The sequence below is a fragment of the Notothenia rossii genome, assembly GCF_949606895.1.
Source record: "Notothenia rossii genome assembly, chromosome: 1".
NCBI lineage: Eukaryota > Metazoa > Chordata > Actinopteri > Perciformes > Nototheniidae > Notothenia > Notothenia rossii.
The window spans coordinates 4,891,878-4,914,043 of NC_136912.1; the positions used below are offsets into that span (position 1 = coordinate 4,891,878).

The window sequence follows — 22,166 nt, forward strand, 5'->3', positions numbered from 1 at the left end:
TGTTGGAAAATGTAGATTTTACTAAAGAGTTATAATTTACTGATAACAAACCATTTCCATTGTTTTGTACATTTATCAACTTTCTTTATATAATATTTTTCTTTACAATGTTCTTCTTCTTGTCTACACTGAAATATCAACCACTACTTGTTTGTGTTATTTTTGATCCATTCCAAAATAAATGTTTTTGAAAGCACGTTGGGATATTGGAGAGGAACATGCGTTTGCTGATGTAGTTGCAGTTTCATTCTGCTGCCACTAGGTTTCAGTAAAGAGCCGTATTTCACTGATGGAAAACCATTAACAAGAGCCTGTACAGTACATTTATCTTTGGTGTGTGTACGGCCTTAATATTCTGCCATCTTTTTATGTAAATATAAAAGTTCCATTATCACCAATTGAAATAGTTAATTTATTTGTTACTCTTTAAGTTCATAACCATCACAACTTGTTGCATTTGTCTCTTTTGCTTTGTTGTTACACCTGTTATTCTGACCCTAGTCTTTTGCTCTGTACTTCATGTTTTACCTCTCTCTCGTTCTGTTCTGTTCTGGTTTGAGTTAATCAATAAAGGTTGACATTGCCATAACTCTTGTCCACACTAATGCTAATGATAGCATGAGTGTCACTAATCTGTCATTTCAAAATAGAATAGTTGCACGTGTTCGCTTGAACTAAAAACACTGGAAACAATATTAAACAAATAAGCTGCAGTGATGAAAGAGCAGAGTTTGTGAGGATACATCAGAAGGTATAAAGAACACAGTGAAGGGAGACTGTCACACTGAGTGAGAGAAGTGTGTGAGTGAAGTGTGTGAGAGAGTGAAGTGAAGTGTGTGAGTGAGTGAAGTGTGTGAGTGAAGTGTGTGAGTGAGTGAAGTGTGTGAGTGAGTGAAGTGTGTGAGAGTGAAGTGTGTGAGTGAGAGAAGTGTGTGAGAGTAGTGTGTGAGCTAGTGAAGTGTGTGCGCTAGTGAAGTGTGTGAGTGAGTGAAGTGTGTGTGAGTGAAGTGTGTGAGCTAGTGAAGTGTGTGCACTAGTGAAGTGTGTGAGTGAGTGAAGTGTGTGAGAGCAGTGTGTGAGCTAGTGAAGTGTGTGAGTGAGTGAAGTGTGTGTGAGTGAAGTGTGTGAGCTAGTGAGTGTGTGACCACAGCACAGCCACAGTCCTGCTCTTCACAGACAGAAACACTGATAGCTAACCTTCAGCTCGTGCTGCTTGTTGTAGTTTGGTTTGAGTTTGGCTTGAATGAATATTATAAAATGTAAAACCCAAGCTATACCTCAATGAACAAATGTTGAGATGTGACTTTCTGTACACATTATGAAACTGTCCAGGCAGTTTCATAATAATATCAAGTGATGTTAATTTGCATTAGTAGTTTGTGTAATTTGCATTGTTGAGATTTATTCACAGAACATGGTTTTAGATCTTGAAGTTTGGCTGCTTTTATAATAAAGGAAGACATTAGGATGTGTGTTCTCTTGTCAGTGAGGAGAGGTGCTCTGTTTACCACAAACTGGTCTCTCTCTGCAGAACAACAAACCATGTAAAGCAATAATGTGAAGAGGAAGTAAGTGGTGTTTTAAACCCCCTGCTTTCTGTCTCCTTTCTACCTTCAAGCGCACAGGGGGGCGTTAAGGTTTGTGATAACTCCATTTTCTTTTAATGTATAGAAGGTTTTACTTGTGTACATCAATCTTCTTCTTTATTTTATTGTCACTGAAGCCACACGGAGACGAGAGGAGCAGCTATGAGTTTAACAGCGAGTGGATTTGTTGTCGTCCCTCTCTCTATGCCAGGTAATGTACATCCACATATTTTGTTATCCACATTATATTTAGCTTTTCTAAACACTTTGACACTTTACAAAACATTCCATACAAGCATAGAGCAAAAATACACAGGCATATATTAGTGACCAAACAAGATGCAATTAAATTAATTTGGAGAAAATACAAAGAGACAACAGAAAGAAACGGAAATTAACCCAACAATCTACTTAATATTGAACTAAATAAACAAAACCAGCTTAAATCAACAGGGTCAATGCAGTAACTAATCATAAACAGAAATTAATCGAACAGTCCACACAATGTTTAAAATGTGGTCATGTAGTGTAATGCACAGTGACAAAGAGGCAATACAGACGATGCAGGCCAAGAGCAACACCCGCCAGGCAGCAGTGTATCGGTGAAGCACAGACGTTGAGGCAAAACAGCCGTCTTTCTGTATTAGGCTTCCAGCGCAGGTGATGTTAAGATAATAATACTAAATTCATATTATTCAGGAAGGATGAGACATGCAAAAAGCGTACCTACCGATCAGGCAAAGTTAAGACACACAGCAGGAGAGCTTCGTTCAGCAGAGGCAGCAGACATGGGCTGCAGGATCCCTGCAACGGTCTACAACCAGCAATAAACATTTAGTATGTATGCTACTTGTCATGCTAAGCATACAACAAACGGCAGCCACCACAAACCGGTGCCAGCGGAGAAAGCACGTAAACGGAACCCGGAAGTGGCCTTCGTGCCAAAGAGCAAGAGTGAGCAAGAGCGACACTGACCCTCTTTAGAAAGGTTGCCCCGTGTTGATAGGGCTGAACAGTTTATCCTGCTACATTGAGATAACGACGAACAAGTACATTTAAATGTGCCAAAACAATCAGTGTTGAATATTTAACTGTACATTGTTTCCGGGTCCTGGTTCAGTTTCTGATGTTTCACTGTCCTCTACTGGGGGATCTTAAGTGAGGCACATTCAGGCTTCATCACTCAGAGAGCTCCCTCCACTGTCTGCTTTAAAGGGTCAGTTCACCCAAACTACTGAAGTACTGATGTCCTCTCTTACCTCCTGAACATGCAAATAACTCATAATAAAGTTTGCTGTATGTTGTGAGGTTGTTTTTCAAATGTAAAAGTGTTTTAATAAATGTAAACATTGGACATATGTTTACAGTTAACTCAACTGATCTATCTAAACATCCAAAGTCATTGAAAATGTGTTTTTCGTATCATTAAACACTGTGTGTCCAAATCCTACCAGTCCACTTGATAATGTGTGTGATGTGTGTGTTCCTGTTGGGTTCACACTAACAGTCATGGGAGTTTCTCACGTCTCAGAGTTCTGCATTTCTCTGAAACAGAAGCAACCTGACCGCAGAGAGAACAGAGAAGAAACAAACCAAGAGAAAAGAAATGGCATTTTCCATTCTCTCTAATAATTAATTTGGTTCTCTTCATCCTGTTCAGTTAAACTGCCTCGTGGGTTCACAGGTTAATGCATTCCTGTTCCTTCACTACACCTGCAGACTGTGTGACGTCCTCAGTGCTCAGAGAGATGAACTGTTTCACCCTTATCATTTTAAATCCTTTCTAAAGCTTCTTTCAGGAGTCAGTAAAGGTAGCTAAACGGGTCTTTAACCAGAGTTTATTTAGTTTAAGAAAAGTGTATTGTTTGTTAAACAACCAAACTTTACTGTGTAGTGGGTGTTACTGGGGTTTGGCTCATCATGCATATTAATAATCTAAAGAGGAAGTAAATCTAGTCTCTTAACAGCCTGATTTCCGTCTTCTGCTCATTGCTTCAGAGGAAAGGCATCTTTGAACACATGGTTCCTCCTTCACTGTGAGTAGAAACAGTTTATTGATGTAATGATTCTGTATACCTCCTGTGAACATTATTTAATCTGACATGTTTTATAGTCTCACAGAGATGAGAGGAGCAGCTATGAGTCTAACTGCAGCAGCGAGTGGATTAGTTGTCTTCCTGCTCTCTGTGTCAGGTACTGTACATCTACACTTACATTCATCACATGAACAGAGGGGATTCTGGGAAATGTGGGACTCGTAAAACCAGGTCACATGTGGGAATAAGTGGATCGGGGTTGGATGAAATGCAAACTTTCCAGAAATATTCAAAATATGTTTTTTGTTTAGCTTTGATGAAACACTTAGATGTTACCAAGTTTTAGTAGTTTTTTACATGTAAAGGATATTTGTAAAAATATCTTTCCTGTCTTGGTCAACGTCATTTGCACACAAAAGTAAGTGTGTGCTTATTACTCTCACACGCTTCAAACTGAGCATCTTGTTCATTCATAACTGTTCCCTCCTCTCCATGTTATAACACTTTGCTATGTTGTGTTTTTAAGATGACCCTGTTTAAAAAACTGTTTGTCATTTTCATAAAAATGTTAGTGTTTTAGAGGGATATTTTCTCCCTAGTCATTTCATACTGGCTCAACTTCTCTTATGTCGCCATACCTCTGCACCAAACCCTTCTAGTTCCTTCTCTCCTCTCTGACCTCTCTGAGTTAAAAACAGTCTTCTTCTTTTTCTTATCTGTATATCAGACAGAAGCTGCTCTCACCTCTGCATTTATTGTTATTGTTCATGTCAAGGGGAGAACACTGAGGCATGAACTCAATTGCACGACTCAAAACTCAGACTCAGATAGCGTTTCAAAATAAAGACTTTACTGGAATTTGCACAGTAATAAAACAAGGAAAACAAAACCACTCTTTCGAGGAAAACTATAATGCGATCTATAGCATAGGTCCGTGAAAGGTCCGTGAAAAGGTCCGTGAGGTAAGCCGATACGTGGTCTTCGTGAGACAACGAACTGACAATTAACAGGAGGGAGCTAACACAATATATACACAGGTAAAGGGGACACAGTTGGAAACAATCAGGACGGGGAAAATAATCAAGGACGCAGGAGACAGAAAAGGGGCGGGGAGCGTGGAGGCCTGAAATGAGAGGAAGAAATAATTAAGGGTATAGACATAAAGCACAAGACAAAGGGACATGACAACTCTAACATAAAGAATAAACTTTCACAATAAGTTTCTTGGACATGACAGTACCCCCCCTTCTAGGGACGGCTCCTGACGGCCCAGGCTCCTCTGAGTTGAGGCGGTCAAAATCCTCAATGAGGCTTTTGTCCACGATGAAGCGGGAAGGAATCCATTGCCGCTCCTCAGGACCATAACCCTTCCAGTCAACCAGTAACTGTCGCCCTCTACCCCTTTTCCGACTAGCCAATAGTGACTTGACCGTGTAAACCGGACCTCCATCGATCATCCGGGGGGGCGGGGGGGGTTTGACGGTGGGAACCATAGCGCTCTCCTTCAATGGTTTTAATTTCCCTACATGGAAGGTGGGATGTACCTTCATGGCCCTGGGAAGCCGTAGTCTCACTGAGACTGGGTTTATGACCTTGGTGATGGGAAAAGGACCCACAAACCGGGGAGCCAGTTTTCGGGAGAGTACGTGGAGGGGAAGGTCTCGTGTAGAGAGCCAGACTTTTTGGCCTGGCTGGTATACAGGGGCTGGTCGGCGTTTTCGGTCTGCTGCTCTCTTAACCAGTTGTGAATTCCTGCAGAGTATCTTCCTAGCCGCAGCCCACACGCGCCGACAACGCCTGACCAGAGCGTGGGCAGACGGGACCGTGACCTCCCTCTCCGTGGCTGGGAACAGTGGCGGCTGGTAGCCATAAACACAGTGAAACGGGGACAGGCCCGTGGCAGAAGTAGGGAGGATGTTGTGTGCATACTCAACCCAGGTGAGGTGCTCGCTCCAGGAGGATGGATTCTGGGACACCAGGCAGCGCAGGCAGGTCTCCAGTTCTTGATTTAGGCGCTCTGTCTGGCCGTTAGACTCCGGATGATATCCAGACGAGAGACTGACCGTGGCACCGATGAGGCTGCAGAACTCCTTCCAGAAGCGTGACACAAACTGGGGGCCCCGGTCGGAGACAATATCCTTAGGGAAACCATGAAGCCGAAACACATTCTGCATCATGACCTCCGCCGTTTCCTTAGCTGAGGGCATCTTTGGCAGAGCAATGAAATGTGTCATTTTGGAAAATCTGTCCACTACCGTGAGAACTGTGGTTTTACCTCTAGAGAGGGGCAGGCCAGTGACGAAGTCCATGGAGATCTCTGACCAGGGCCTGTTGGGAATAGGGAGTGGTTGTAATAACCCTATTCGCGACCTGGAAGAGGTCTTGTTTCGAGCGCAGATAGGGCACGCCTCCACATACTCCTTCACCTCCTTCTCCATGGATGTCCACCAGAAACGTTGTTTAACAATGAACATAGTTCTCTTGACTCCGGGGTGGCAGGTGAGCAGCGAAGTGTGAGCCCAGTGGATCACCTGTGGTCGCTCGGCCTCCTGAACAAAAATCCGGTTAGGCGGGCAACCCCTTGGTGCAGGAGCTCCAGCATTGGCACGTATTACCTCCTTTTCTACTGGCCAAGTCAGCGCTCCTACCACCCGGTTCAATGGGATGATGGGTTCCGGCTCCTTGGCTGCAGGCACAGGGTCAAACAGACGGGACAGAGCGTCAGGCTTGACATTCTGAGACCCCGGCCTGTAGGAAAGAACAAAGTCAAAACGGTTGAAAAACAAGGTCCACCTAGCCTGGCGGGAGTTCAGTCTTTTGGCCTTTCTGATGTACTCCAGGTTCTTGTGATCGGTCCAGACCACAAAAGGATGCTCGGCTCCCTCCAACCAATGCCTCCACTCTTCCAACGCTAACTTCACGGCCAGCAACTCACGGTTTCCCACGTCATAATTTCTCTCTGCCGGGGAGAGCTTCCTGGACAGGAAGGCGCAGGGGTGAAGTTTGTTGTCCTTCTGTTGTTGCTGGGAGAGGACCGCTCCCACCCCCTCGTTGGAGGCATCCACTTCCACCACAAACTGGCGAGTGGGATCCGGCATGGTAAGTATGGGGGCAGTGGTGAACATCTTTTTCAGCCGAGAAAAAGCCTCCTCAGCCTGAGGAGACCACACAAAAGGCACCTGAGGGGACGTGAGGACATGAAGAGGGGCTGCAATAGCGCTGAAGCTCCGCACAAAACGTCTGTAAAAATTAGCAAAGCCTAAAAACTGCTGCACTTTTTTGCGAGAGTCAGGGGTAGGCCAACAGGCTACTGCGCTAACCTTCTCTGGGTCCATCATAACCTGACCTGGGGAAATGATGAAGCCCAAAAAAGTGACTGTTTCCACATGAAATTCACACTTTTCAGCTTTGACAAACAACTTATTTTGGAGCAGTTTCTGTAGAACCAGGCGGACATGTTGTTTGTGGGTGTGAAGGTCAGGGGAGTAGATCAGAATGTCGTCCAGATAAACAAAAACGAAACGGTTCAGAAACTCCCTCAACACGTCGTTGATCATAGCCTGGAAGACTGCAGGAGCGTTTGACAATCCAAACGGCATGACCAGGTATTCATAATGTCCTGAAGGGGTGTTAAAACCCGTCTTCCATTCATCGCCCTCCCTGATCCTGACCAAATGATAGGCGTTCCGCAGGTCTAATTTGGTGAAAACCTTGGCTTCCTGAAGCTGCTCGAAAGCGGACGAGATGAGAGGGAGGGGGTACCGGTTTTTAACCGTAATGTCATTGAGAGGCGAGTAGTCGATACAGGGCCTAAGAGACCCATCCTTTTTGCCCACGAAAAAAAACCCTGCCCCTGCTGGGGATGAGGAATGACGAATAAGCCCTGTCTTGAGGGAGGCATCAATATAGTCCTTCATGGCCTCTTTCTCAGGTCCTGAAATTGCATAAAGTCGACCCTTAGGAATGGGAGACCCGGCAATCAAGTCAATAGCACAGTCATAGGAGCGGTGAGGAGGAAGAGCCAGAGCTTTGGACTTACTAAAAACTTCACTAAGGTCGTGGTAGCAGGAAGGAACTGAAAGTACATCCGGAAGATATATTTTTGGGACTGTATCCTGCCTAACACTCCCAGTGTTACATCCCCTGTCAATCTCTGCTACCTGCTTAAAACAGAGATCAATGCAATTCTTTCCCCACCCCTCCACCCTCCCAGATTGCCAATCTATGTGAGGGTTATGAAGTTTCAACCAGGGAAACCCCAAAATGAGTGGATGTTGGGCTGAGTTAAATAAGTGAAAAGACATTGTCTCATGGTGGTTATCATTACATCTTACTTCTAAAGGCTCCGTTTGGTGAGTCACTTTAAACAACAGCCGCCCATCGAGAGCACTCGCTTCAAGAGGCTGGGGTAGAGGTTTAGTTTTTATGTCCCATTTTTTAACTAAACCCCAATCCATAAGACTTTCGTCCGCCCCTGAGTCAATGAGAACACCATGAGTAACTACATTGTCTCCGATTTTTACCTGGATCCGGGTCAGGGTGCGAGGAGGAAAGTCAGAGGAAGAGATCCGGCTCACCAACGTACTCCTCTTCATTGGTGAGCCTCCTCTTTTACCGGACAAGCCGCTTGTGGGTGTCCGCGCTGCCCGCAGTAGAAACACAGACCTTCCTTGAATCGACGCTGACGTTCTGCCAGCGACAGCTTGGCGCGGCCCAACTGCATTGGCTCCTCCACGGAGCCAGGGGGCGCTGTTGTCCGGAACGCAGGTGGTGAGGGGTGACGGGGCCTCCAAGAAGAAGTAATATCCAGCGGCGAGCGTCTCCTCTGGAGAGGTGGATCAACCGCATCCTTGGATTTATTCCTTCTCCTCTCCGTCAAACGATTGTCTATACGTAAAGCCATGGATATGACAGAGTCCAAATCAGCGGGCAGATCGAGAGGCGCCAGCTGGTCTTGTAAAGAATCCGAGAGACCGCTGACGAAAGCGTCAAACAATGCAGCGGAGTTCCAGCCGCTGTCGGCTGCCTTAGTCCGGAACTCGATGGCGTAGTCAGCCACACTCCGCTGATGTTGTCGCAGCTTGATCAGAGCCCGAGCTGCTTCCCTGCCCGGCGTGGTTTGATCGAAGGTCTTCCTCATAGTGTCTATGAAGTTTTCCAGAGACCCGCAGATAGGCGAGCCTCGGGACCATTCTGCCGTGGCCCATGCTGCTGCTCGGCCGGAGAGATGAGAGATCATAAAAGCCACTTTGGAAATGTCCGTGGGAAAAGCAGCCGGTTGGTGGTGATAGTGTAACTCACACTGCACGATGAACGGCCGGCAGCCTTCTGAGTCCCCGGAGTACCTTTCGGGTGGAGCCAGACGCATGGAAGCCCTGTGCGGCTCAGTAACCCGGTTGGGATCGAATCCGGTCACCGCTGGAACCGGAGGAGTCGTAGGAGGAGAAACAGCCTGCAGGTGAGTGAGCACACGCTGAACCTCTGCTGCCAGTAGATTAACTTGGGTCGTCAACGATGTTTGTAGTTCCCCCTGGCTGCTGGTTAGATCCTGCACTCCCTGCTGCATGGTGGCCATACGCTCCTCTTGTTGCCCAAGACGTTGGCCCTGAGAACGGATAGCGTTCTTAATCTGATCTGAGTCGGCTGAGTTCATTTTGATGGTCAGTTCGTACTGTCAAGGGGAGAACACTGAGGCATGAACTCAATTGCACGACTCAAAACTCAGACTCAGATAGCGTTTCAAAATAAAGACTTTACTGGAATTTGCACAGTAATAAAACAAGGAAAACAAAACCACTCTTTCGAGGAAAACTATAATGCGATCTATAGAATAGGTCCGTGAAAGGTCCGTGAAAAGGTCCGTGAGGTAAGCCGATACGTGGTCTTCGTGAGACAACGAACTGACAATTAACAGGAGGGAGCTAACACAATATATACACAGGTAAAGGGGACACAGTTGGAAACAATCAGGACGGGGAAAATAATCAAGGACGCAGGAGACAGAAAAGGGGCGGGGAGCGTGGAGGCCTGAAATGAGAGGAAGAAATAATTAAGGGTATAGACATAAAGCACAAGACAAAGGGACATGACAACTCTAACATAAAGAATAAACTTTCACAATAAGTTTCTTGGACATGACAGTTCACACTTACCTCTGCAGCAACCTGACCACAGAGAGAACAGAGAGGAAACTGTTCAGAGAATCTCACACTATTCTAATTAATGTGATCACTAATCATTCACTGTTCATTTATATGAAGGCATTTTCCAATCTTGTGTCAAACTGAACATACCCTTTTTGTGTAGACTTCTGTTCTACCTGGTTTGATTAAGAAACAAAGTCAAAGAGTATCATTGGTTTCAAAGTGCCTAAGAAGGAATTCACATGTGTTTTTCTGCTCTATCCCAGTAAAGTTTGTAAAATGTTTATTTTTACATTCTTTGTTGAAAGTACTGATCAGGCAATTTCTCAACAATTTATAGATTAACTTTGATTCTAGTTTCTGATGTGCTCTGTGTTTCAGGGGTTCAGGGTCAGGATGGCTGGGGAGTGACTTACTCTTCTACTAAGATCTGTGCAGTGAAAGGATCAACAGTGGAGATAAACTGCAGCTACACATACCCATCTCCATGGAAAGGCAGAGTTAACACAGTACAGAAAACATTCTGGTTTAAACAGAAAGATGGTGAACCTGTAGATCTGACCACAGACTCAGAGTATGCAGGTCGTGTAGAGGATCTCTGTGAAAACAACATCTGCACTCTGAGAATCAGAAACCTGAGAGAGAGAGACTCAGCTGAGTACAAGTTCAGGATCATAACAAACCAAGCAGGAGGAAAATATGGTGGTTCACCTGGAGTCACTTTGTCCGTCACAAGTAACACTTTTCAATTATATGTTCATTATTTATTAATGTCTTTGATATAATAATAATATGCATGTGTTTTGACAGTTTTTGTCTTAAATAACATTCCTGTTCCTTCATAAATCCAGATCTCCAGGTCACATCAGGTACATACTGGCTGTCTTGTCAGAACAGTTGTTATCGATCTTCTTATCCTTCCTACATCTGGTACAAGAACGGACAAAGAATTCAAGGAGAAACATCTGATTATACAAACCACCCGAACAATGCAGACAGTTATTCCTGTGCTTTGAAGGGACATGAGGACTTTCCCTCTCCTGCAGTGTGTGAGTTTACTCCAAATACTTCTATCAACACATAAACATCAAGTGGCGTTTTATATTGAACTCTATTGGTCATTTTTTACTCCTGTTCAAATTATTGCTGAAGAATAGAAATAAAAATATGTTTTTATTTGTTCAGGTGTCAGAGGTCAAACCTGCAACAGAGTGGCTTACACTGAGAGAAGCATCTGTGCCCCCGAAGGATCCTCAGTGAACATTTCCTGCACGTACAGCAGCTTTGAAGACGATGTTAAATCTAAGTTCTGGTTCAGACCTGAGCGTAGTCATCAGGGACAGAATCCCTCTCAACCTGAGGACCTTAGTGAAGACTCCCAGTATGCAGGTCGTGTTCAGATCCTTGAGACAGAGAGAGGACGCTCCACTCTGAGGGTCTCTGACCTGAGAGACTCAGATTCAGCTCAGTATCTCTTCACATTCAAAACACCAAGCTTTGAATGGAGGAGTGATTTACCTGGAACCACTCTGACTGTCACAGGTACTGATCAACACACACTGATGTACATTTTATTTAGATTTGTATTTATTTAACCAGATAAAAGCATTAAGATACAATGTCATTTACAATGCTGACCTGGCCAAGAAGGCAGCAACGTCACACGTTCTTACACATAACACAGACATATAAAATACAGAGAACATAACTAAGTAAACAAAAGAAGAAAAGCAGTCCCTACATTGAGCACATTAGGACATTAAGAAAGGTGAACTAATTATTACTGCAAGAGCAGCTGGTGGTAAGGACCTCAGACAACTTCGATTTAAAACTTGCTATAGGGACAAGTGCCCTCAGTTTGAGGCGTGATTGAAGGTCATTCCAAGAACAAGGAGCAAAATTAAAAAAAAACTCCTTTTCCCAGCCTCAGTCCGCACAGCAGGAACCTGGACCCGTATCCAGGCCCTGGATCTGAGGTTGTAAGAGTCACAAACTGGAGCAAATCTGGCTCATATGTGCAGTGGAAGCTTACCTAAGATGGCTTTATACAAACCAATGCTGAATCCTACGCATATAAGTGAGGAATATCCAGTTAGGCTATACAGTGTGCAAGGATGAGTCCTATAGGGTGCATTTGATATATATAACGCAGTGCAGCATGGTAGAGTGGGTCAAGTTTGGCCAAACCAGTGGGAAAGGCAAATAGATTGCATCACCGTAGTCCAGCTGGGACAGGAATAATCCAGAGACCAACCTTTTACGGGGAGAAGTTGAAAAACAACGTTTCAATTTCTTTGTTAGAACTTCAATACAATTAATCAAATACACAGAACACCTAAAAATACTGGAAAGGTTTATGTTTGTGTAATGACTATTGGATGAAGAGTTAATGTGGCTCTTTATTTCCAAATAGCAATACACAGTGGTGTGAATGTGTATGCACATCTATACAAAAAAGACCTTTTGCTTTACTATTGTTTCTTGTTCTATTGTCCAGCTCTCCAGGTGCAGGTGATCAGAGCAAAGCTCTACAACTATTCTACTGAGGCTGAGCTGAAGTGTCACAGCAGCTGCAGTCCAGCTGGTTCTCTGAACTACGTCTGGTTCAAGAACGGAAAGAAAATCAAAGCAACGGTGATATCTTCTTATAAAGCCTTGTTTCATCACAGAGACAACATCTCTTGTGCTTTGGAAGGACATGAAGACTTCCCCTCTCCTGCAGTGTGTGAGTTTACTCATAAATACACACTGACATTACAATACACTGACAAATGCAGACATACTGGAGTCACAGAGGTCTTCTGAAGTTCATTACATACATTTCATTTCATACAAGCGACTAACAATAAGTGCAGACAACCATAACGATACAAACAGCAAGTAGAACATTAGATTGCAATAAGCAAAACATGTTAGGTGTTACAAGTGTTTACAAATTATGTCCAAGTCACTGTTCAGTGTCTTTTAAACTGCCCAGTGCTCTCAACCAATATAAATATGAAGATTCAAAAAGTACTAAATGTTTGCTGTCCACGGCTGACGTTAAATCGACCGGACTTCTTTCTGCGGATTGATATGACTGCACATAGTCCCTTGATCCTCCTTAACAACAGTTATGTTATCCTTAGCAGCGTTCTGTTAGCGAGTATTAACATCCTCTGAAATGTCCAAATTCACCAATCAGAATCGAGTTTTCAACTAAGCTTTGTAATAAAAGGAGAAGAATGTGTGGGGTCATTGATGTAAAAAGATAAATAAAGATTTGTTATTGGCTGCCAGTTTCCAGGAATCCAACACAAGGATCTATATCACAATATATCAATAATTAAAAACATATTGAAGGCAATCATGTGTGATAACATGTTTTAATATTTGAAATACTTTTTATTTCCATATCCTTTTTCCAGACTCTCCAAAGCTCCCCTCTGTGTCCGTGAGTCCCTCTGCTGAGATAGAGGAGGGCAGTTCAGTGACTCTGACCTGTAGCAGTGATGCTAACCCAGCAGCTAACTACACCTGGTACAAGGAGGATGAAGACTCTCCAAAAGCTTCAGGACAGATCTTCAACATCACTGACTTCAGAGCTGAACACAGTGGGAGTTATTCCTGTGGAGCCCAGAACAAGTTAGGACGTAGTAACTCCACCTTTCATCTGAGTGTTGGAACAGGTAAGTTTTATGCATTCATCTAAAACCACACACTTATCAGCTTGTGTGTTTTCAGTCACATTGTCTGGTAGGAGGCTGAAAAAGGAGTACATGTTCAAATGTACCTTTCCGGTTCGGGATAGAGATTGTTTCCTTTCTTTCACATAAGGAAATAATTGTCCTGAGGGTCCAGATTCAGTATGGGGTGCAGTCTTTCCCTGTGCACTCAGAGTGAGAGTTGTGTCTGTTTTGTGAAGCTTATGCCGTGTGCCCTCAGGCTGAGAGATATTCCATCGGTATTGAGAAGGAAATAATGAATGGAGTATAATCACCCGTTCATCACAAAACTAACAATATCATGCATGTATTTACATTTGTTTCAGCTTCTTGAACATTGGACAATCTTTTTTTATTAACATTACTTTTAAAACTAATTATAATATACGTTTTTTGGGAATAGGATGTTTGAAAATATAGTTTTACACTGCTCCTAGAACTAGGATGGGTTAAGAGCAGAGAACAGATGTCACTGTGTGCTGTGTGCTCTGCAAGTGTGACCATTCAAGAGGGTTTCATCCCTGCAATTCTATTATATTATTATCTATTATATTACACCCCCCCTGTAATACTCCAAAGTGCCCCTAGGGGTCCTTGTATCCATATTAGGGAAACACAGCTGTATTAACTGTCTGTTCTCTGTTGATCTCTGTTTCTCAGGATCATGGAAGCTCTCTTTTGTATCAATCCCTGTTGTTCTCCTGGCTGTCATTTCTCTCTCTGTCTTCCTGTGGATCAGGTGAGCAGATCTGATCATCTTAATCATTGTTTGTTAAATCATTAAAAGTCTGTTTGTCTGGTGTCAAACATTTGATCTTCTTTTTCTTCATAAACTCTCCTAACCAGAAGAAAGAGGGCTTCTAGAGACTCGTCTGAGCCTGAAGAGAGAGCGGACAACAGGGAAGAGGTGAGAATAGATACTTATGTAATTAATTTAGTACAAAATAAAACATATTACACTCAATTTATAATGAGGAGTATTTCATGGTCTTTAAGTGTTTATAGAAAATGGATCTGACAGAAGAACCTCTTGCTGCTCTTTTTACATCCTTCTATAAAAAGTTAATTTATATCACAATCTCTTTGATTCTCCTCTTAGACGCGAGTACATTTCAAGTTCATCCAGAAGTTTTCCTATCTTTTATCCTTTAATCTTTTCTGTCATAAAGCATCAAGTTGATGAAGCAGAGATATGTTCCCATCATTACCACAGCTGCTGTTGCTTTGGCCTTTTCTGTCCTGGGTCCATTCCTCTGGAAATGAAAACCTATTCATGTAAACATGCGTGGCGTTTGTTTTCCTCCCTGCAGTGTATACCTGATCAGCCGGAGCAGCAGGAGGACCTTCAGTATGCCAGCGTTCACTTCTCCAACAACCGGGCAGAACCTCTTTACTCCAACATGAGAGAAGCTCAGCCCCTCAGACACACGGAGCAACAGGAAGTCCAGGAGTACGCTGCCGTCAAGTTCAGCAGTGCTGCCCCGAGGTGAGCAGATCCTCACACAGGAACCTTGTTCACATATCATTGAATTCCCTTTGCATTTTTATAACCACTAAAAAACTCATCATTGATCTCTCAGGACCAGAGGTCAGGACTCTGGAGAGGATCCAGCTGCATTGTACAGCACGGTCAACAAATCCAGATAAACACAGCAGGCGTTGCATTTATGATCTAAAATGTCTGTGATTCTTTTACAGTAAAATGTTTAATAACCAGGTTAACTTAGATTTTTTTTTAAATCGATACAGGATGTGCTTAACCAAGATTAAACATTCAACAGTCTTTATCTTATTTTATGTTTTACTTTGAGTGGGTTAGCAGCATTGAACATTGAATATACAGTGTTTTCTATTTACATTTTTTTTTTAAAACACATATTATAGTATCAGTATATTTCAAATTACGCATAACTATTTTTTCCCAATAAATAGTACACAAATGCAACTCACTGCAGTACTCCAAAGTACCCCTAGGGTACATCATTTATCTCTCAGGAGCAGAGGGAAGGACCCTGGAGAGGATCCAGCTGCATTTTACAGCATGATCAACACATATAGATAAACACAGCAGGCGTTGCTTTTCTTATATTTTCCTAATTATTTTACATTAAAATCTGTAATTTCCAGGTTAATTAAGATTTGTTTTAAATATAGGATGTGCTTCACCAAGAATGTGTCATAGAAACAATTATATATCTTAGAGAAACCTACATGTATACGTTCAACATTGCTGAGCAAATGTATTATACTCTGATTGGGTCAGCTGGATTACATATGGAATATAAAGTGTTTTTTATTACATTATTTAAAAAAGAAAAAGGCTCACTGCAGTAATCCCAAGTAGCCCTAGTGGAAAGTATTTCTAGACTTAATGCATTATATTGTAAATAACACTTGCGTAACATGATATTTGCTTAAAAAACTAAAAGGTAGGTTTAGCCGCAACAGTTGGCTTCCCACTGCCATCTCTTTGTGTCGAAAAACTGTAAATATTACGGATTATATTTTACTTGTCACAAATAATTGCCATTTACATTCTTTACATTTTTGGATAATTTTTTATATTACTATTAACATTCTTTAATTAAGTACAACTATACATGTTTGCTATTGAAAAACAAATTGATATTGCATAGGAACATCTGGCAGTTTATCTAGTTGCAGTTTCATCCTGCTGCCACTAGGTTTCAGTAGAGAGCTGTATTTCACTGATAAAAAAACATTTCCAAGAGCCTGTCAAGTGCATTTCCCTTTGTGTGGGTACGGTCATTTCCCCTACGTTCTTTGTCTTTCTTTTTACCATTTCCATTATTCACATTTCAGAGAGTTACATTTAGTTGTTCTGTAGGTATATAACCATCACAGCTCATTACAACTGTTTATCATGCTTCCTTTTTTATAACTGTTATAATGACCCTTTTCTTGTGTGCTGTATAACATGTGTTTACATTTTCCTTCTGCAGGTCTGTGTTGATTTGCGTTAATAAAAAAGATGTCCATACTAGTGCCATTACCTGTGATGTCAAAAATAAAAACAATCGCATGTGTCTGCTTAAAATAAAAAAGCTGGAAACAGTCAAAAGAAAATAAGCTGCAGTGATGAAAGTGTCACACTGAGTGAGTAAAGAGTGTGACCACAGCACAGCCACAGTCCTGCTCTTCATTGCACAGTGTGGTGTTACAGCTACATGCATTAGCTGATCTAGTTGCAGTTCCCCACTGCTGCCACTAGGTTAAAGTAAAGAGCCATATTTCACTGATAGAAAACTATTTCCAAGAGCCTGTGAGTATACTTATACGTTGTGTGTAGACCATAGAATGTATTTATAAAGGTTTAGAAACTCCTTCTTCCCACATATAGGTTTTACACCTGTTATTACGACTCTTCTGGATTTCATGTGTTTATATTTTTCTTATTCTGTTCTGTATTCTGAGGACTGCAGATGGATATTAGCTATAATCTGGCATAATTCATATCTTCTCTTTTCTGAGGTTAATGTCTTTGTGTGCATGCTCTTTGAAATAAATACATACTATCTATCTATATATATATATATATATGTAATACGGAAGAGGATTAGGGCCACATTATATATATATATATAACATATATATATATATTATTTTGCTATAATAAAAAAGGTTAAGATTGCCATAACCTGTGATTTCAAAATAGAAGAATGTTATGTCTTTGCTTGACATAACAACACTGAAAACAGTAAATAAATGAAAAGCTGCAGTGATGAAAGTCCAGTGTCAGGATACATTAGAAGGGGAACACATAAAGGCTGACTGTCCCACTGAGTCTTCACTGACGGAAACACTGATAGCTAAGTTTCACTTTGTGCTGCAGATTGTACTTTGGTCGGGTTTTACATCCACATTTTTTAAACAGTGACTTTATAAAATTATCTTTCTCGAGAAATAATTTTCACTTGTTAGTCTGGGCCGGTGGTCTGGTGTTGATGATACAAGTTCACCACAAAACTGCTGTCTTTCTATGAAACAACAAACTTCTTAAACTAATACTGTGAAAAGGAAGGAAGTGGTGTTTTTACCCACCTGATCTGCATCACTGTTCTACTTTCGAGCCCAGAGAGGGACATTAAAGGTAGGGTAAAAGGCTGACAGGCAGGCAGGTCGGCAATCCAATCATTTTAGCCGGCCCTGCTAAAATGATTGGATTGCCGACCTGCCTGCAGCCTTCCATCTGTGCACAAACTTATCTCGTGCCCTCATTGGTCATGTGCGCGTTTGTGTGTGTTGGAGGAGGGGCTCTGTAAGGTAGTCTGAAGGAAGGGGCAGATTTTTTCGGCTGCTTACTTTCAAATTCTAGCGCACTCAAGCTGGTTTCTCCATTCTTACCTACCCTACCTTTAATGTCAGCTTAGTAAATTATTATCTACAATGGACTACGCTTAACTAACAGACTAATTTCCACCACTCATGGATCACACCCACCTTTTCTTTTGAAAAACTGGGTGACATACTGTCGCCCTTTAGTCCCTCTCTCTTGTCTTTCTCTCCTTTCTTTTTTTTTTTCAAAGCCTGACTTTGTTAGTCGTGGAGACATGGTACACACCAGGGGCCTCATTTATAACGCCTTGCGTAGGATTCACGTGGGAAGTCTGCTTACATAGTACAAAGCAAAAAAATAGGTACAGACATTTTTTCCGATTCACAAAACGTTGCGTACCCTTCCTACGCCGGTTTCCCTTTATAAATCACAATCGATTCGAAATGCGGCGTAGCTTTTGCGGGCTTCACGTAACGCCCATATTTGCCTATAAATAGTCAAAGAAACGCCCATTCATTCATTTTGACTGACTGCATGAAGAAGATCGCAGGAAATGACGACAGAACAGCTAAAAAAAACATCTCACACCGTGTCAAATGTAGGTTATTATGGGGAGGTCGAGATAAATCATATTGTATGGTGGATGCAGTTTGAACCAGAGTTGCAGCGTGGAGGTCGGATCATCACCAAAATAAATAGGGGTCCGAAAAAGGTTAATGCCAAAAAAATACACATAAGCCGAGTACTTTTCCCACAATAGTTAATCAGAACTACGATATATTTGCGTTCACACGAAAAAGCCCCAGGAACTAAATGAGTTCATCAGAACCATTTTTACGCCCCGTAAAACTCCCAAAAGGTTTTTTGAAGCCGCCATTTTATTATCCTCGCATTAGCATTATTAGCATTAGCATTAGCCCAGCGCACAAACGCAGAGAGACTAATTTATGGCAACACAAAAGAAAACATGGGAGCGGTGGAGATGAGGATGTGTCGGCGTTCTGGCGATTTACTCGGAAGGCTTCAGTAGAAGCTGCTGGGAGTCCCAGCAGCTTCTACTGAAGCCTTCCCCAACTCCGGAGACTTCCGGCCGGGGACTCCGGGTGGCAGTATATGCCGTGAAGTGGTTTACGGCCCGCCAGCAAACCCAAAGCAGAAGAAGAAGAAGTGACGTCAGCGGCTTCATTTGCCTAATCCACACCCAGGAACTCATTGCGGTGTGAACGCGATCTGCTTTAGTTCATCAGAACTAAAAGAGTTCTGATGAACTGACTTCTCATGAACTATTGTGGGAAAAGTACTTGGTGTGAACCCGCCTATAGCCTAGCCTTCCTCAGGCAGTGTGTTTGTACCGGGGACAGGAGACCCCCCCATGATGAGAAACTGTAAGAAATGATCGGGGAATCCCTCCGGAGTGCAGTCATGACGACTGGATCTGAATTATTGTTTTGTATTTGGTGGTTTCTGTTCCAGCTGTCGATCAGCAACTTTATATCCATAATCCACCAGTTAAAGGAAATACAACTAATGTGTTGTGTTATATTATTATAATAATAATAATAATAATGATGGATTACATTTTTTATTTAGAGTGCTTCTACAGGTGCTCAAAGCGCTTTACAATTACATATTACACATATTAGACATGTATATGTCAATACTGTGGACATTACCCACAGGAGCAAATGCGGGCAGAGTGTTTTAAAGGACGCAACGGCCTGACGCAACGGCCTGACGCAACGGCCTGACGCAGTGGCGGCCGAGGCGGGTTTCGTACTGGAGTTCACCAACGCCCCTTGATCTGTTGATCAACGCTCAACCAAAGCCGCCGTTTTACATTTTAGCTGTACAATTTACGATATATTGTGTTCTTAGTTTCCATACATCCTGTGTTTTACGAGTGACTTATCAAGTAGGCGGCGAACGGCATAAAACATGATTAAACATGAAAGTTCCCATCAGCAGAAACACGTGGGTTTGCTATCCTGGCTCCAAAATGTTGGAATGAGCTCCCCATTGAAATCAGGACAGCAGACAGCTTACACATCTTCTTCAGACTGAAAACTCATCTCTTTCGACTCCACTTCGAGCGATAGAATTGCTAACAAAGCACTTATATACTAACAAAGGGCTGGCTTATCTAAAGCCAGTTGAGTAGCACTTGAAATGTTTTAGCTCTATGAAATCTGATGAACTTATGATTCTGTTTTCTTCAAGTTTGTATCTTCTTGGTCGAACGCACTTATTGTAAGTCGCTTTGGATAAAAGCGTCAGCTAAATGTAATGTAATGATAGTATATAAAACCATGCTCGTATCTATACTATAGAAATGCAACACGGCGTCAGTTTAGACGTAATTCTGACATCATGCTTACCGTATCATTTATGAGAAAACATTTCATAACATTAACACAACATATTCAAGGTGGTTTTAAATAACATATTGTGGTGATTGACATTATTCACCCACGGATCTATGGGTTGGGGTATTGTTCCGCACGGACATTTTGGTTAACCGGACTTCCTGTTTCTGCCGGTCTTCGCTTCCCGGGCTTCTCTCAGGCGGAGGCTCAGTTTGCCCTCTGGGGAGTGACTGATGACGCTGCACGCTATTTTCAAGTCGTTTCGGCGCTGGGGAGCTCCACTGCGACCCGGATGGTGGGCTTAATTACATCTCCCCCTGCCCAGGATAAATATGCAGCGTTCAAGGCTTTCCTGCTAAAGACTTTCGAGCTGTCACGGTCGGAACGGGCCCGACGCCTGCTCGCTATTCATAGCCTGGGGGACAACAAGCCTTCCGACCACATGGAAATTATGCTCAGCCTGCTGGATACGGAAGAACCTAATTTCTCGTTCATATAACGTTTCATATTGCTGTTTCTTCAGCACATGCCGCTGCATATTCAGACAGCGCTCGCTAACACGGCTATTACTGAGCCCCACGCTTTTCTTCCTGCCCACCCAGCATTTTACCCCTGAGGTGCTGGCCCCGACACGCAGCGGCACCTTCCCTGGAGCAGGCATGCCACCTAGCAGAGGCTCCGGGGCTGACGTCAGCAACTCTAGCCCTGGCCTGTGTTATTACCATGCACGCTACAGGGACGAAAGCGAATATGTGCCGTCCCCCCTGCACCTACAAGGTAACGGGAAATGCCAAGGCCTGCGCTCGGAAGTGGCCGCGAGCGTGGGCACATCCAACCGGCTCCTGTTCATCAGGGACACCCTCTCTGGTCGCAGACTGCTTTTTGACACAGGAACCCAGCGGAGCGTCCTGCCGGCTACCGTGGAGGACGCCGCCGGTGGGGGCCATGGCCCACCTTTAACACCCGCTAACGACACCCCTATTCGCACCTATGGCACGGATACAGTGGACCTGTGCTTCGAGGGTCAGCGGTTTAAGTGGGATTTCGTCACGGCTGACATCTCCTTCGCCCTCCTCGACGCAGACTTCCTGTGCGCTCACGGACTGCTGGTGGACGTCAATAACAGCCGCCTGGTGGACGCACTGACGTTTGCCTCGTTCACATGTACCCGCGGCGAGGCGTCATTCAGCGTGTTCTCCAGCTCACTCTCACAGGGCGACAAGTTTCAGCACCTTCTCAGTGAGTTTCCCGACCTTTTCCGCTGCCACTACCAAACACGGGGTAGAGCACCACATTGACACTGAAGGCCCCCCAGTCTACGCTAGGGCCCGGCAGCTCAACCCTGACATGCTGGCAGTCGCCAAGTCAGAGTTTGTCAACTTGGAGCGTCTGGGCATTATCCGCCGCTCAGACAGCCCTTGGGCTTCGCCGCTTCACATGGTCCCGGTGGCTGGCGACCGTGTGGCGACCGTGTGGTGACTACCGCCGCCTTAACGACACCACTATGCCAGACCGCTACCCGGTTCCTCACACCCAGGACTTCTCTGCACACCTGGTGGGCAAGCTGGTCTTCTCCAAGGTGGATCTGGTGTGGGGCTACCACCAGGTTCCGGTGCACCCCTCGGACGTCCCCAAAACTGCGGTGATTACGCCGTTCGGGCTTTTCGAGTTCCTGCGTATGCCATTTGGACTTACGAACGCAGCTCAGTCCTTTCAGCGGCTGATGGATTCAGTGCTCAGAGACATGCCATTCATCTTAGTCTATTTAGACGACATCCTTGTCGCCAGCTCCTCCTCCGAAGAGCACCAGGCACATCTCCGGATCCTTTTCGTGAGGCTCAACCAACACGGCCTGATTATCAACCCGGCATCAGATTTCATTTTTAGTTGCTGCTGTAGCGGAAGCTTAGTACAATTATTTTTGATGAAATACTCCAAATCTCCACCCTCCATAATTGCACTTGCTTCAGTTACTTGCTACTTTTTAAGGGCGGTGATGACTGTTACAGTACGAACTGAAGTTCATGCGATTTGATT

At 43.6% G+C, this 22,166-nt stretch overlaps 1 protein-coding gene and 1 long non-coding RNA gene across 2 annotated transcripts; both read left to right on the forward strand.

Moving 5' to 3' along the window:
• Positions 1-2,425: 2,425 nt before the first annotated feature.
• LOC307045284 (B-cell receptor CD22-like) lies at positions 2,426-13,694 on the forward strand (the record flags this gene model as incomplete). Its single annotated transcript, XM_079690830.1, has 7 exons — positions 2,426-2,540; positions 10,147-10,500; positions 10,617-10,814; positions 10,951-11,307; positions 12,263-12,490; positions 13,173-13,433; positions 13,690-13,694. 7 exons carry the CDS (start codon positions 2,426-2,428, stop codon positions 13,692-13,694), a joined length of 1,518 nt encoding a protein of 505 aa, XP_079546956.1.
• A 1,109-nt stretch (positions 13,695-14,803) lies between these two features.
• Positions 14,804-16,200, forward strand: LOC307040903. The gene is made up of 2 exons (XR_013808629.1): positions 14,804-14,955; positions 15,465-16,200. It is a non-coding gene; the product is annotated as an uncharacterized lncRNA (long non-coding RNA).
• Positions 16,201-22,166: the final 5,966 nt, after the last annotated feature.